The sequence below is a fragment of the Falco naumanni genome, chromosome 5, assembly GCF_017639655.2.
Source record: "Falco naumanni isolate bFalNau1 chromosome 5, bFalNau1.pat, whole genome shotgun sequence".
NCBI lineage: Eukaryota > Metazoa > Chordata > Aves > Falconiformes > Falconidae > Falco > Falco naumanni.
This window is the reverse complement of record NC_054058.1, coordinates 29,976,987-29,993,390: the sequence shown is the minus strand read 5'-3', so window position 1 is coordinate 29,993,390 and position 16,404 is coordinate 29,976,987. Positions and strand designations below refer to the sequence as shown.

The window sequence follows — 16,404 nt, the reverse complement described above, 5'->3', positions numbered from 1 at the left end:
CTTACATGCTTGTCTGCTTAAATGCTTAAACAAATCAAACCCTTGCGATCATCTGAAATGCAATAAATTATGGGCATAAATTATTCAAAGATCATTCAGATTTTTAAAGCTACTTACTGCTATTGTAGATCCATTCTTTCCAACCCCTCCACCAAAGATGACACGGAAGTAATTGAAAAAAGAAAGTGCTGTTCCACACAGTATGCCAAAAACAGCAAAGAACTTCAGTTCTAAGCCCATCACAGGGATCTTAGCAGGAAAAACAAGAGAAAGATTTTAAAAGCTAAGGATATCACCTTTTTGTTTAAAAAAGCAATTAAAAAAGCTACTGATACCTAATAAACAATTGCTTTATTTGAACTCTCATAGGCACAAGCTCAGGAGGATAGTGTTTGGAATTTGGTTCCTTACTAAGGAGACAACGAATTTCTTTTGTAAGGTTTAAACTTGACTTCTGAGTACTTAAGTTCTGGCCTTGGAATTCAGCTAGATCTTACTGTGTTTTTCCTTACAACATTCTTCAAATATTTTTACTACATAAGCAAAAAGTTGACACAGACTACTGCACCACCTAGGCGTGGGAGCGGGGAGAAGGGCAGTTCCTGCTCTTTCACTGGGTAACACAACACCGAACCACAGGAAACACAAACACCATCTGCCTGCTTTGTGTTTTGGTACGTGTTAATTGAATGCTGTATCTTTGCATTTAGAATAGTCTCCAGATAAAAATTTTAATTAAACAGTTACCTTTCAGAATCAATTGCAGTTTCAAGGAAACTTCCAAACGCAGCAGAGGATTTAAAAAAAAAAGTAGTAGTAATAAATTGAAACCATTGACTGTATTTTTGAATATAGATTGTTTTGAGATACAGCATTACTACCATAAATTTTAATACTAAAGAAAAATCAATCATAATTAAAGTCTAATGCACCTACTTTATTTTTCAACATGAAAATAAGCTTTTTGAAAATAGAACAAAAGCATCCTGCAGGATGGGGAATAGAAACAAAGTTTAGCTAAACATTTCTTAATTGCCAAGTAAACTTGTGAATCAATTTGAATTACTTGGTGGTTCATATTTAGATTTGTTTGCATTAGTTATCAATAGCATGGAATAGCCTCAGCTCTTCCACACGCTATAAACCAAGCAAAACTATGTATTACTGAGTAGAGGCCCTAGAAGGGATGAAGATTTTAGTCTAATATACTTTTGATACCATCCACTAAAGTGCATCTTTAAAGATCAGAATAAAAGCCAGAGATAAGGAAATGCTTTTGGACAGAAAACAATTCTTTACATATAGGTATTTACATGTAAGTCAGCTGCAACATAACTAGTTAAAAATCAGTACATCTCCATCAGCACGTAAATAAGGATTACTTAATCAACCCCCCCCCAACATCATCCCATGGTTTTGTTAAAGCATTTAATCTTTACATTTTAAAAATAAAGCATCCTATAAATCATTTTACTGAACAGAAATGTATGTCTTACAATAAAATACACAAAAGAAATAAAACTAGAACAAAACCTATTTGTTAAAGCTTAAGTATCTGTGGAGTATTAGTTCCAGATCATCAGTTTCTATGTGGCAGATGGGGTCTTTTTTCCTCTATGTAGCTCTAGATTTGTGCATAGGAAGTCACATCACTATAGCTAAATTAACTACAACATAAAAATAACCTACATTTGTGCAATAAGCTAACACAGAACATTAGACAACTAGTAGGCATTGATGGTACTTGCACAGGACAGCTTCAAATACCATAGGAACTGCGAACGCTTAACAGACCTGAATACTCAACAGGAACGCTGAACACTTCATACACTTACCTTATAGTCCCATATTGCTGTTCCACAATATGCAGATATCAAGAGCAGCATTGTTATGGCTATCTGAACTTCAGTTACATCAACTCTATTAAGGCAAAAAAAGTGAGATTTAGGTAAAGAAAAGGTCTTCTTGCTGTAAGTAGAAGGCGGGGGGGGGGGGGGGAGGGAGGGGATAAAAGAAGTTACTTGAAATTATCTCTTTAAAAATCTCTTCAAATTACATGAGCGTATATAATATGATTTTCCTTGACTGACAAAGGTACTCCATATGGAAGAACACATCTTGGGCTAAGATTTAAAATTAAATCTATACTCCTTATCTAGAGCAAGCTATGTATGATTTTAATATGGGGGAAATGTTTAATGAATAGATGGTTAACTATTTGAGAATTTTGTATAAATTTACAGACTTGTTAATATGTAAGTATCAAATCAAAGTTTAAAGCGAGCTCACAGTAAACACAATCGAATATTTTCATTAAAAGCGTATCATATAAAAGTATGGACCATAAAGAGCAGGCTGGGACAGAAAGCGTTTTTTTGAAGCCATCATATCATGAAAACTTGACAGATACAACCCGCAAACATAAGGACAGTATTTTGAGGACTGAGTCAGTGGATAGCTAAGCATCTGCCCTGTTTCAGAGGACATATAATTGATATCTTGGTCTTTTTCCATAAAACCATTTTTAAAATAGGCAGCCTTGCATGCCCTCTAAAGTCTCCACCTTTGCTGTTCTCAGACACATAGCCAACTCTTAATTACTGTATTTGATTGATGAAATGTTTTGTGAAGACCTGAATATGTTAAAAAAAAAAAATTAAGCAGAGGCTCAAGAGGAAGAAATTGTATACTTTCAATAAAGCTTCAAAATAAAAAAAATAAATGTGCACATCTAAGGTACCTTTTATGCTACCAAAGGTTTTGAGACAGCTACCTGATTTTTATACTGAAGTTACCAGCAAACCATGACAACAGATGTTTAAAATACAACATTTCTTTAAGCAGTTAGAATAAATTTGCTGTCCTAACGTATTATGACTGAAGTCAACATGTATTGTTATTGCATAGCATGTGAACTGTGCACAGGAAACAGGGTATTTTTCAAAGGAGATAGGGATCAACTCTTGGCTAATGGAAAACATTTATGTGATCTTGATAATCACAGTAACATTAGACTCTCATCTTTCATCAGAAAGATCGTGATAAAATATGCTAAGTTTCATCACTTCAGCTTCAGACTCAGTCTTAGAAGAGCCAAAGTTTAGGCTGCAGTTAGATGATAAGTGCTTGTCACTGCTCAAAGCCATTGGCATGGGTCGTCCTCCCTATGCTGTTGCACCCCGTCGCTTGTACCAGCCATAGCGCACACCAGACTGTAAGGTGCACCAGTTCAGCTCGCTAAACTCAGGTAGGCTTTTAATCTTCTGCCCATTTCATAAATTGGCTTGAAGTCAAGTGACAGTCTGTACAGTGGGGAAACGGGACAGTGGCGCTGGGAGTGGGCTTTCCCTTCTCCACCAGGAATGAAATGTTACACCTGCCCGGCCATTGCTGTAGCTGTGCACTGAACTTGTCAGTTACGTCATGAAAAACCATCCACGTGCAAGTGCTCGTGTTCAGCGTTCACACTCTGTACTATTAAAACCTAGATTTCTAGGCCGTACTGCATTTGCTGTTGCTGGTGGCAGGAGGAAGCTCAAACTTGGAAGCTGAGTCATTGTATGTGCCAAAGTTTAGTACTTAATTTTACAGAGGCTCAGGCTGTTGGTTGCAACACAGCCCAAATCAGAGCCCAGAGATTTTAATCGGACACTGTGCGGTATTCTATGTAACCTGACAGTGGCACAGTACCCACCTGCTCTGATCCTTCCTGGCCATCGGCACTAGGATTCTCTCACCTGTCATTTGACTTCTAAAGTCAAGCACTGCTAATTCAGGAACAGCATCAGTGAAAGCTTCCGTCCATGCTATTATGTATTTAGAGCAATATACTAATGCCTTCATTTAGACTCTGACCTCTACGCTTAAGAGAAATAAAATTGCGAGCCTTGAAAAAACTCTGACCTGTTTTCACTAAACAGAAACGTTATCTTGGAGAAAAGTTGTGTCTATTGAAGTCCAAACTGTAATCATGGAACAGCAGATGATTCCAAACTGTTTGTACTATGCACTATCACTATATTTACCCAGAAGCCATTAAGTTTTTAACAAAGAAATTTTTATGTGGTACAGAAATCTCAGTGCCTTCCTGACATAGGGAAATCATTCTCATGTTTTATGCAAGAAAGAAAGGCACAGAAAGTAATTGTGTATGCAGAATCCCAGAGCTCATGGCATAGTTGATCTCCCTTCAGTGTAGTCCACTGTCACATACAGAAATTATCCTATTTTGGCCATCGCTGTAAAGCATCTATTTTTGTTTACAGCACAAGATGTCCTTTAAAATCAAGTAGGATAGGTAGGGCGGTAGCAGAGCTGTAGTTTGCATGGTAAATACATTATCCGCAAATCAGAAAGAGTTCTTAACATTACCACAGAGACGGCTTTCTTTTGGTACAGATATCCAACAGTACACAAGGATAGCTGATCACTAGCCTGTGTGCCCAGTGATGCTCAGATTTGCTCAGGTGCTCCTTGAAATTCAGAGCTAAGCAGAACTACAAACAGTCCTTTAAAACCTATAAACACGTATAAACAGGTGACTTAACAAGTGACTAGGCTTAGCAGAAGGATAGCCTTCATCTACCACGTATTTCCAATCTTGCTCCTACAGAAGTCTCTGATCTTTTCAGAAATGATTACTGAAGTGCAGTCACTGTTTAAAAACAGCAAAAGGCCATGGCTAGGCAGCACCGCAGCTGCAGGAGGGTGCAGCAATCCCCACGTTATTAGAAGTTAAATTGGAATTGTTATCTTCTACATGAATGTCATGACCCTCCTCCTACACTGCAGTGAGAACAGATGAAATTTCTACCAAGTCATGAACAGCATCACAGCAATCTCTAGAACTGTGACCTAACACAAAAGCTAAAGGACACCAGAGCCCGTATGAGCCAGATTAAAAGCAAAGCCCCCACATAAACCTGGGGTGATTCTTCAAGCACCGCGGAGCTCCTTGCCAAAGGATGAAATGGATGCAGAGACTTCGTTCAAAGGAACACTGAAGATGTCTGTGGAAGGGCAACCTATTAGCAGGGGAATTTCTCTAAAAATGCATGTGGTTCGGATCCCCTGGGCTGAAACTGTTCTGTGGCTGGGGGATTACAAAGGGAGGTACTGCAGATACTTGCTCTGTCCCTACTCCTACACAGAGCACTTGTTTACACTGCAGGCAAGACCTCTCTGGCCTGAGCCTGCACAGTGCTTGTATAGGTTCTGAGAACAAATCCGCAGACAAAAGAGCCAAACGCATGCAAAGCATATACAGCTAAAATTAACTGCTACAAAAACAAGTTGTCTATTCAGTATTATGCAGAGTTTTAAAGTTCTTGCTGGGTAAAACACAAGTCTGCTAGGGTGAAAGGGAGATGAGGAGGAAGGTGAGAGGAAGAGAGAGCAGGGGAAAAAAAACAGAAATGGCAATCAAGTTTAGATAGCAGCCTCAGACATTAAGCCACATGTACTTCTAAAGATACCTACTTACTTTCCAAACCTTAGTATGCCCGATACATATGTCTGCCAGTGAGCAGAATAGAACATGAACAGTCCCACAAAACAACAGAAAAATAACCAGTCAGGATTTGTTCCTAGTCGGATTGCTATGCAGGATCCAAGGACAACAAAAACTGAAAAGCAGAAATGAACATGTTAGTCATATACCCTCTTTGCTCGCAGTTAAGAGAAAAAAAATCACAAGACATTTTTTGACATCACTGTAACAAACCAATGATATGACTGATACTTTACTCAGCAGCTAACCTCAGGGACAGTCCTGGCAGGAGAGACCAAAAGACAGGACTGCTTTTCTTCCAAGCGAGGGCCCCGCCTTCTAGCCTACTGTGGCTGTTCTCCCTTCCTCTGGCCTTGTCGTCTCACGTTCTTTGCAACACTGACAGCTTCAGCGGATGGGCCCAGCTCAGAGAGACTGGCAGTTGCACTTCTTTGGGGAGTGAGGCACAGAGAACGTACCAACTCCCAGGGCACGCGTTTCAGCCATTAAACTTTCAGAGAAGTACAGGCATTGCCACCAACAGCTAAGTTATGGAAAGTAAAACTGAGCAAGGCTTACTGCTTAAGGACTCCGAATCAACTCTTTTTGGAACTCATTCTTCTAAGGAATATAAATTATCCTTCTCTTAAGTGCCAGGCTGGATGCCCTATTACCAAACTGATATTTTGGCATGCCACTCCTAAAGTGGAATCCTTAGTTTCACATGCCAGCATCAGTCTTTTAGGTCCTTAAAATCCTTTATGAGGCATCACCTGTACCCCACTGGGAAACACAGTCTATGTACAGTGACGAATCTCTCCGCATGCTCTTACAGAATTCTTTGTTCACCATCTAGCTCATTCAAACAACACTGTACATGAAGATGCACAGTAAGTATGAGCAGAACGCGTGTTAACCAACATCTGCCAAAATTACTTCTGAAATGTCCTCCCTGCTACTGGTCAGGAATGCAAAGGTCAGGGGCAGCCCCGGCTGCAGTGACCAGGAGATGGTTATCCTAAAAGAACATGCTGACCCTGCTCTGAGCAGGGGCTTGAACTAGATGATATTCAGAGGTCCTTTACAACTCCAACAAAGCCCCTCTTGAAAGCAGGTAACTTTTTTAAAACCAGGATGAGTAACAGCAGGTTAAAGCTACCTGTGGAAATAGAGTCGCAACCATGATCAAAGAGTTCTCCAAGAGGAGAACTACTGTTTGTTCTTCTGGCTTGCTTCCCATCAATGGCATCCAGAGACTGGTAGATAAAAAGTCCTAATGCACCCAGGATGTATGCCCAAAAAGGTGCCTGAAAGAGAGTCACATAAAAGGTCACCAGGCAGTTCCCAATTTCTTAGCTAACAATCTATTTCATCTAAAGTAAAAAGAGCACAAAACTATACTACGCTGTTCCATTTGCTACTTAGTTAATGGACAAAACCAAATTTCTTGTGCTGGTCTCTACATGAATGGTAGTAACTACTATAATGAACTACTCCAGACACACAAGTGGAACACAGGTCCTTCTAACTTTTAACATCTTTTCTGCATCAACTGACTTATTTTTCCCACCTTAAAACTACAGTATTTCTACAATTATTTTTATTCTGTGTACTGAAAAATGTTACAAAAATAAAATTAATCTTCAGAAAAGAAAGTAGTAGCAAAGTACTCACTAAAGTTCTCAGCAGTTTAAGTGACAGGTGCTTATAAGACTTGCTTAGATTTACAACATACAGCTATAAAACCCCATTTTACTAAATAAAGACTTCAGCTTTTAGAGAAAGTGAGGTTTTCCAACATGGAAAAATTGACTACATGGGCACTTTGGACAAGGTTTTGAAGAAATTAAGTCATTCACTAAACACGAAGGAGCAATACTTTAATATAGACTATCAGAGTTTCAAAACAAGCTGTGAATCAGTTATATTAACACCAGTCAGGTCCAAAGGAACTGTCCTACAGTAGTACCTTTCAAAAGCATTATTTTCACATGCATATATCTTTCATCTAGAAACTAGTTTTTACTAAAAACTATTTATAACACCTTTTGAGCAAAGTACAGGTAACATTTTTGCCTTATGTAATCCTTAACATTTAGAAGCACTGTTCACAAAGAGAGTCAAAGTTAGGCTAAATGCTGGAAATGTAACTTGAAGGTTAAACAAGTGAACAGTCACAGGCAGCCACAGAGCTGAATCTTTTCCCACTTCCAGGTGAGGCACAGCTACCACAGCTCTAAACCTCTGCAATTCCTCTCCTGCAGCACAAATAGACCAATGTGATTACATGTATTTCCTAAGTCCAGCAAAGGCTATTAAGCAGATTTAGACAACAGATCAAATCTTAGTGAGCTGACATTTGTCCACACTCACATAAGCCCAGTGTCACTGCTGGGGAAAAGAGGAAAAATGAGTTGCCAAATCAGTTCACAGGCAGGGACAGGAGAAGGCAGCAGTAAGAATGCAGATGTAAGCTGCTCCTCCAGACATCGTCATTCTACTCGCTGACTTGAGTCAGAAAAAAAAGTTGTGCCTCCAGTTAAGACTGATCACAAAACACATCCTTCTCAGGAACCAACATGCTTAAAGGAGGTTCAGTTCTGAACAGGTTTTTTGCTGTTATTCAGAACTTCCTCGTGTATTCCAGGCTGGCTGATAATACTATGTTATTGCTGAGATTTGTACTTTTAATATGGAAACACTGTCAGCAAATTTATGACTTTCCTGCTACCCAGTACTTTGGTAATTTCATTAATAAAACATTCCTATCATTGAAAGTCAAATGGTTGTCTGCTTTCCCAGCTTTGAAGCAAAAAACAGTCAAAGAATTAGGGGCTCCAGCTATAGGTGAGAAATCTGGATTTGTACGTACACAGAAATCTAGAAAACAGACAAATCTTCCAAACTGGCAAGGCCAGCTTTCCCCTTATTCCAAGGAAACTAAGAAAAATTGTAATCACAGAACATGTTGGAAGCCTTGAGCAGGTGAAAGAGGATGAGTAGATATTCTCATTCCAATGGACATACACATACTGGTACCCGATAACCCCCCAAGATCATACTATAGAAATCCAGATCAAGCGATGGCAGCAATGCATTTGATGTTTACCAATGGAACTACCTCAGTTATTTAGGTTTCTTTTCCCTTTTTGTCCAGTTAAACAAAGGAATTGTGTGTTGGGGGATGGGGTTAAAGCAAGGAGTGAGTTCTTAGTCATCTTTTGAAAAATGTTTCTCTCCTCTGACGAAAGGGGAAGCACCGAGGATCCTGCAGACAACAGGAGCAGCCTACTGCCACCCTAGGAACAGAGAGCTCAACGGCCTCTCCCCGTGCAAGCTCGCTTGGTCAGACGTTCTGCAGGGAGGCAGCAGCTACCTGTTGGCCCCTGTTCTCACCCTCCACCTTTCCAAAAGTGGGTTGTCCAGAGGGCTGTCAGCCATTGCTCAGGTATTTCAGGATATAAAAGCACAGTTAGGGCGCTGTTGAAGCTAAGATCATTTTAGTTGTGCTAAAATCCACATACTAAAGCTACCACAGTGTTTTTTTCTGTTTTTTTCAGAAGAACTTTGTTGCACCGAGAACAGACATCCTCAACCACGGCAGCCCTTGCCACAGAGCTATGAATGAAGCTCCATGAGCGGGAAGGCTAGGAGAAACCACTGGCTTCACTGCAGTCCTTTAAAGTAGTATTGTAAAAGACATTTCCAGTTTTACCACTGATATTACTGTGAAGTGCCACAAAGGTAACCTGCAGTGTTTTTCAAGGTGTCGTTACTGTGACATACTTCTACGAGTCACAAAAAGATAGCGTGAGACACATTGAAACTTGTCACGCTAACCCCTGGATTTTGGCAAGTAAACCAGACCATACCCGGCAATTCTGTCCAGGACACCACTGGTTTTTTGATTGCACTAGGCTCCCCTACTTTTGCAGCCATCTACCTATAACTGCAATAGGGTTTAGTTTGCTTTAAAGTGGTCAGGTTCTCTGTATCATGGACAAAAGTGTTAAATATGCTAGCCAAATTCCTTACCCACTCTGCACGCGCACACCAACACCCACCCCCACAGCGCGGGGCGCATCACCAATTAAGTCAAATGGCAGAGCACGAGCAGTTTCTTATTTAACTGGATCATTTCCATAATCGAAACACCAGTCAGGAACAGAAACCTGTTATGGCACATTTTTTTATCATTGGCCATAGTGCTGTATGGTGTATGCTTGGTGTCATCACAATCTTTTGATTTCACAATCATTTGTGAAATGCAAGCTCCATGAAATGCAGTCTCAATTCTAACCAAAACAGAAGGCTTGCGTGCGGGTTACTGTAGTCAGTTTTTGAAAGTTTCCGTAACCCACAGAACATGATGCAAGAATTCTTGTTCAAGGTAACATCATCTGTGTTCGCCTTATGTCAAAACAAGTTTAACATATTAAACATAAAAATGAACAAATAAAACACCTTCAACTCAAACTTCTCCTATTAGGTCTTTCTGACAAAGCAATGGCTTTTGTCGAGTTGCAAGTTATGGTACAGGTATAATCGTTACAACTGCTGATCAAAGCCTGTTTGCATTAGCTCCTGCTGGGACAAATCAAAGCAACGCTCCCCCTAGACTCCAAAACTAAATCGCTCTTCTCCTTGACCTGGAAAGAGGAGCAGAGCTCCTTCTCTTCCCAGTAAGGATCATCTACATCCATTAACACCTGTAGCGGATGCATCTATCCCCATGGATGTGGAGCAGGGAAGAATATCCCAGTAAGAACAGGGAACAGGTGTCTGAGAGGGTTTAGAAATGCCATCTGGGAGCATTTCATTCCTAGGCTGTCAGTTCAAATTTAACCCAAAGTGGCAATAATCAAGGGTCACTTGTGATCAGCCATCTATTTAGCAGATTAAATGAATGCTCTAATATTTTAATTGGTAAAACACAGCTTCCCAAATCACTGAAGGTGCACAGAGGTTTCCGAAGTTCCTAATAACCACAGATTATCTCTGCTATCTGTCCTCTCAATAAGCTACAGCTGCCATCTCCACTGCCTTCTCACATGCTTGGCTCTCTATCCAGGGATGTCCCCTGCCAGCTTCCCACGCTGGACCTAAGTAGTTTGTAAATTAGAGAAGTGGGAGCATTTGAGAATGCCGACATGGCTGACAAACTCAGCAGAAAGGTCAGGAGGCTCCCAATAATCATCAGCTTTTCACTGATGAGGTGTTTATTATCTCTGCCCAAAGTTATATCCTGTCCAAGCAAATGTATTATTTGGCCAGAGCTAGATGCTATTCTCATGGAACTAGAAGAGAACACAAAGCTGGGCGAAGGGGTGGCAGGGGGTAGAGGGGAATGCTTCTCTGCTTCAATTAAAAAGGATGTCTGAAAGATGATACAGCCCCAGAATCTTGTCACACACAGATCTGGTACAGCAGGTCTGGCCATCTACTGAACCAGAAGGTGTCAAAACAAAACCATGTGCATATGGTGTTTGGCAGGGATGTGTGGCATGCCTCTCCTTCAGGAAAAAGTTTAGGTTGAACAGCAGTCCTTATTCTTCTGCTCCCGTGATTCTACTCCACAGAAGAGCATGGCCAGCTACAAAAGACTGCACTTGCCAGGGAGATCCCTTACCATTTATTTCAAGAAAAGCTCTAAAGCCCAGAGAGTTCAACAGCTTAAGCTTTTGCAATATTTAAAGATTCAGCCCCCCCATAATTACTCATTACATTTAGTCATAATCTTGCTTCCACAATCCACAGCTACTAATTTTGCCCTAGTTTACATGGCCCCTGTTCCAACAGATCTGGAATAGAAAGACACATTTTTACTGGACTCCTTTCCTCTTTCCCCTTAAACATGGATGATTTCCCTCACTTCTGTTCAGCACAAAGCACTATGTACATTTGTACTACTAGCAAGAGAAGGGAATGCTGCTTAAACCTGCATTACAGCAGGGGAAGAGGCCAGGGAGAAAAAAAAAAAAGTAAAAATAATAATCAAATAATCATATTATAGCCCAAATGCATTTCATACACACCGGAGGCTCCCTGCATTTCTTTAGCATCCTGCTCTCCCCAACAAGCTCCCTCTGAAAGAGCGCCCATCCTTTGGCGTTGGGGTTCCCGAACTTTCGCTGTCTGTCTTTATAACAAATACCTCTTTTCCCCACTCACTGCTGAGCGCTCTGTTCTTCACTCATGGGTATTGGCTGGATTCCCCATCCCACTCAGTGCTTCACACTTCTCCTCTAGCAGGTCAAGGGCTTAATACTTCTTCCTTCACACCCCCACATCACCAGTTCAGCTGCTGCAGCTCACCCTCTTTTCTACTTCTCTACTTTCTCTTGCAAAGCTCAGTTGTGCCCTTGCTGTTTACATAATGTCATCCCTGTCAGTATCTTCCCCTCATTTCTCCCTATAACAGGAAAAACCTGAAGACTATCCCTCTCTCGGTTTAAAAGGTGGGTTGTTTTTTTTCTTCTTTGAGGGGGGCTGTTGGTTGGGGTTTTTTAAGGGATTATTTTAAGAAAGAGAGAGAAGCAGAGCGAGCACCTCACCAATGTTTCTCTCCCTCCAAACCGTTAATAACAGAGCTAGCTAGAGTCACCTAGACTCTCCCCTGCTTCTTGGCCTCCCTGTATGTATGGCTTTCTAAACAGCGTGTTTCAGCAAGGTGTGACAGCCTTTCATAAATTCACTGCACCATTTCTTAAACGCTTCTACATAGCTAGCCATCACAAGCCTCCCCCTCTCTCCCTTTGCTCTCTGCACGGGAACCCTTGGGCCCCTGACCCCTTTTGCCATCACTGCCCAAATGGCAGTCCATAATCCATGCTTCTCTCTTCCCGTCTTCCTGTTTCCAGTAACCTCCAGGAAATTACAGACAACAGAAACAAAGACTTTTAAAAAACACAAATAAATGAGACATGGTGGAATCCAAGAAGCTGAGAGCAAGCAGGACAGGTCTTTATCACCGTGTGAAATCTCCTCTGATGCATTTGGAGGACTCTGCTCAAATCCTGCTGTAAGTGCTACAAATATTTTTAAAATAGGTACAAATTCATTACAAGGTAACCACTGTTACCAGTAACATCTGTCCTAAAATTGTAACTTCCCATGGTTTCTCAGAGACACCTGTGGCTGAGCTTCAAGGATTACTGAAACGGGGCCCCTCCGTGAGCAGTCATGAAAGTAGCAGGATCAAAGTTTACTTTCTCCCTTTTAAAAATATAGTTACATTTAGCCAGTTTTCTTCCTAGTGTTTATGCAAGGAAAAAATTAAAACACCAGTTTTGCTCGGAATGGGAAGGGGTCCTAGAGATTCACCTGCAAAACCTAATGTGACCTAAAAAGTAACCTCGTCTACTTCTGAGAAGTCAGCTGGGAGTAGGGCAAAACAGGTCAAGGTCAAATGGAGGGGATAAAATGGAAATCCTCACCGAAGTGCTTCTTTTACACTCTAACGCAGCAAATACACACTGTCCACAACACTCAGCAAAGCTTTTAATCCTAAATATTTTACAATTACTGTTGGAAAAAAGGGAGAAAGGAAATTAAAAAAAAAAAAAAAGGGTGTAGAAAAAAGGAAGAAGGAAAACAGAAAAAAGAAACAGAAAGAAAATAGAAAAAAAAAAAGAAAAAAAAAAAGAAAATAGAGGGGGAAAGGGAAAAAGAAAAAAAACCCAACCCAGCCTGCAGTCACAGTAGAAAAGATCTTTCAGCCCTCCACAGAACATGAGCTGTGCAGGTAGCATCCTCCCCACCACCACACCTGGTACAGCAGTCCCTCATACTACTTCTATAGATTGCTGTCCTAAGATACAGAGTAGGAAACTGGACAAACACTAAAAAAAATCTACACACGTGGCTTTTAGTTCTAACAGTGCTTAAGGGGCACAGCCTGCTAATGGCTTAGCTACAAATAAAGTGGCTTATGCTGAAATGTGCATTTACAGGAGACAGTGACACAACCCATGCTCCTACTAGACAAGGCCACATTTCTGCAGCAGACAATATTTTATAAAGCCAAAACATATTGTACTAGTCAGTAACAGACCAGCTTTTAGTGGCTACTGATGTTGATGAAGATAAAAAGAATAGTGTACAAGGAAATAACAGCTACAGAGGAAGAGAACAAGGGAGCATTGTATGGTTTTATACGTTAATTGCAGTGTTGTGGGGGGTATTACTAAACTGTGGAATTTACTGCAATGGGACATAATGGAAGCTGAAAGTACGAACAGGTTCAAAACAAATACTTCAAAGGCATGGTATCTGTGGGAAAACAGATCCATCAGCTGCTGTTCTCCAAGTAACTCGAGTAGAATCCCTCACTGAGAAACCCCTAAACCACAGTCTTTTGGCAGCTGGAAGGGTCTATTGGGGAAAGATCTCTTTCCTAAGCATCTCCTAGCAGCTGCTCTCTGAGGGATTTCAGCTACCAGTCTTGTTTTGGACAGTTTGTACGATCATCAAGACTTCTGTGTTTTCAGTAAAGGACTGATAGAAATGGCCCTCTTCAGACTGGTTAGGGAATAAACCAAAACCAACCACACAAACCAACTCATACACCACCACCCCCCAACACCCTAAACCAAAACCTGCTTGTTATTTTATCTCAGTCTTCTACTCGACTTTCCTATACTTTTACCAAGAGAATATAACAAGTTCTTGTTAGTCCATCAGGTAATCAAGACTTGTTCATGAAGGGAAGAAGTGGCTTGATAGTATCGAGAGGTGATGCTGAAGTGCACTGTGCTATTAGTTCAGTCTGTGATTCAATCACCTTTAACATAATTTTCGGTTCCACCTTCCCCCTAGTCCTTCCAGCCTACACATCCAAGTCAAAAGTACAAAGTAGGTAATTACAACAGTACATACAGCACCTATTAGTGTTGCAACAGTTTTAGCTTTTTTAAAAAGCCATCCACAACTATGACGTCTTAGGTGGAAGACAAGCCAAGTCATTAAATAAGCACAAGAGAGGTAACAATGGTCTAAGTGATACAGCAAGAGAAAGTAAGGGCTATTCTCACAGTGCAGAGTCAAAAAAAAACAATAAAAAAAAAAAACAATAGCATAAGGAGTCTGGCTTTACACTACATATTTATAAAGGACATACTGACATCTGAACAAGGAAGTTCAGTCCAAACTGTAGGTTCTTCTAAAATTCAGCTTCCACTACTAAAAAAAACAGTAAAGTTCCTAAAACTCAACCTAAGCTTTCCTGGAAAGATTAACTCCCTGGATGTCTCCAACACAACCTTTTTCTGTTTGTACAAGTGTCCTCAAGGGAAAAATAACTTTCTGCTTTTTTTTTTTTTTTTTTTTTTTTCCTGGATAGCAAAGAGAAAAAGCTAAACTGAACATCCAGACACACAGCTGGCACATGATTGCTATCTACGTCATGCAAGTAAGCTAAAGGTAGCAGTTCCCCAAGCATTTGAATTCTGAAAGTACCACAAGAAGGCAATCTGTGGTTTCCAACTGTTCACTCCCATCTCTATCCTCCCTTCTCCCACCGCCTGCAGCGCCACAAAGTGCCTCTAACCTGGCGATGTATATCGGGGAAGTGATCAGGGAAGCGATTAGGGCGAGACCAAAGCAAAGTTAATTTTGATGTGGATGAGTTTCCCAATAAATCTGCCACAAACACCTCTGCTAACACAAAGGGCAGAGCAAGAAGGGAAAAAGAAGGGTTCTTCCGTCAACAGGAACACTCACCAAAGTATATCTAAGCTACTAAAAAAAGGCAACCAGCCGGCTCTGGGCAGCTCTGCCCTGCTGCTGGGCACATCCCGCACCTTCCCTCCTGGCTGGGAGCTGTTTCTACCTGCGGCCCCATCGTTAGAGCCTTCCTCTTGAGGAGGGGGTCAAGGCTGCTGACACCTCCTCCCCAGCCTGCCCCAAGCAGAGGCACACACGTGGGGCACCAGTCGGTCCCTGGAGGAGGCTGGGGGGGTCCCTGGAGGAGGCTGGGGGGGTCCCTGGAGGAGGCTGCGGGGGTCCCTGGAGGAGGCTGCGGGGGTCCCTGGAGGAGGCTGCGGGGGTCCCTGGAGGAGGCTGCGGGGGTCCCTGGAGGAGGCAGGGACCAGCCCAGGCACAGCCTCGCTCGCAGCATGCGGCACGGGCCAAGCACCCGGCCGAAGCCCTGGGCCCACCGAGACCCCGGGCCAGCGAAGGGCCGGGGCGGCGAGCGGAGCCCACTGAGCCTCGCCCTTGCACGGGCTCCCCCCCCGCACGTCGGCACCCAAACCCCCATCCCCACCTCCTGCCTGACCCCTGCCGCCCCAAAGCCTGGCCCCGCACCACCGCTCCCCGCAAGCCCCAGGGCAGCCCCGCAGCGCCGCCCCAGCCCCCTGCCCCGGGAGGGCCGCGCCCACGGCCGCGGCGGAGCCGAGCGCTCCGGCTATTGCTGGGAGGCACCGGGGCGGCTCCGCCACACCGGGCGGCCCGGGAGCGACCCGCGGCACCCGGCCCGGGGCCGGCGGGGCTGACGGGCCGGGGCAGGCGCGCCGGGCCGAGGCGAGGCGAGGCCGCGCCGGGCGGGGGATGCGGTGCAGCGCTGATGGAGCGGCGGCGGCCCGCGGCGGGCGGTACCTGCTCGGTGGCGCTGGGGCAGCAGGCGATGAGCGGCAGCGCCGTCAGGCAGTTCAGCAGGAGGCCGCCCAGCGTGATGGCGTTGGGGGCCAGCCCCAGCGGGACCTGCTCCACCAGCCAGGCCCAGTAGGGCTGCAGCCAGGGCTCCAGCAGCGAGCGCCCGGCCGCGCTGTAGCGGTGCTGCTCCAGGCGCTTCAGCTGCGCCGGGCTGAGGGGCGCGGGCAGAGCCCAGGGCACGGCCATGCCGCCGCCGCCCCGCCGCGCACCGGACGGGAGCGGGGTCAGGCCGCCGCCGCTCGGGGCGGGGCTGCGCTGAGGCC

At 43.3% G+C, this 16,404-nt stretch overlaps 1 protein-coding gene across 2 annotated transcripts in view; it reads right to left on the bottom strand.

Moving 5' to 3' along the window:
• CHPT1 (choline phosphotransferase 1) overlaps positions 1–16,404 on the bottom strand; it is a 22,635-nt gene extending 6,231 nt beyond the window's left edge. For both annotated transcript variants that reach the window (XM_040596820.1, XM_040596821.1), the window contains exons 1-5: positions 16,085–16,404; positions 6,648–6,795; positions 5,483–5,624; positions 1,836–1,920; positions 118–249 (exon numbers count right to left, since the gene is read on the bottom strand). In XM_040596820.1, the coding sequence (XP_040452754.1) occupies positions 118–249; positions 1,836–1,920; positions 5,483–5,624; positions 6,648–6,795; positions 16,085–16,327 (750 nt within the window). In that variant the 5' untranslated portion in view covers positions 16,328–16,404. The remainder of the gene's footprint in view (positions 1–117; positions 250–1,835; positions 1,921–5,482; positions 5,625–6,647; positions 6,796–16,084) is intronic.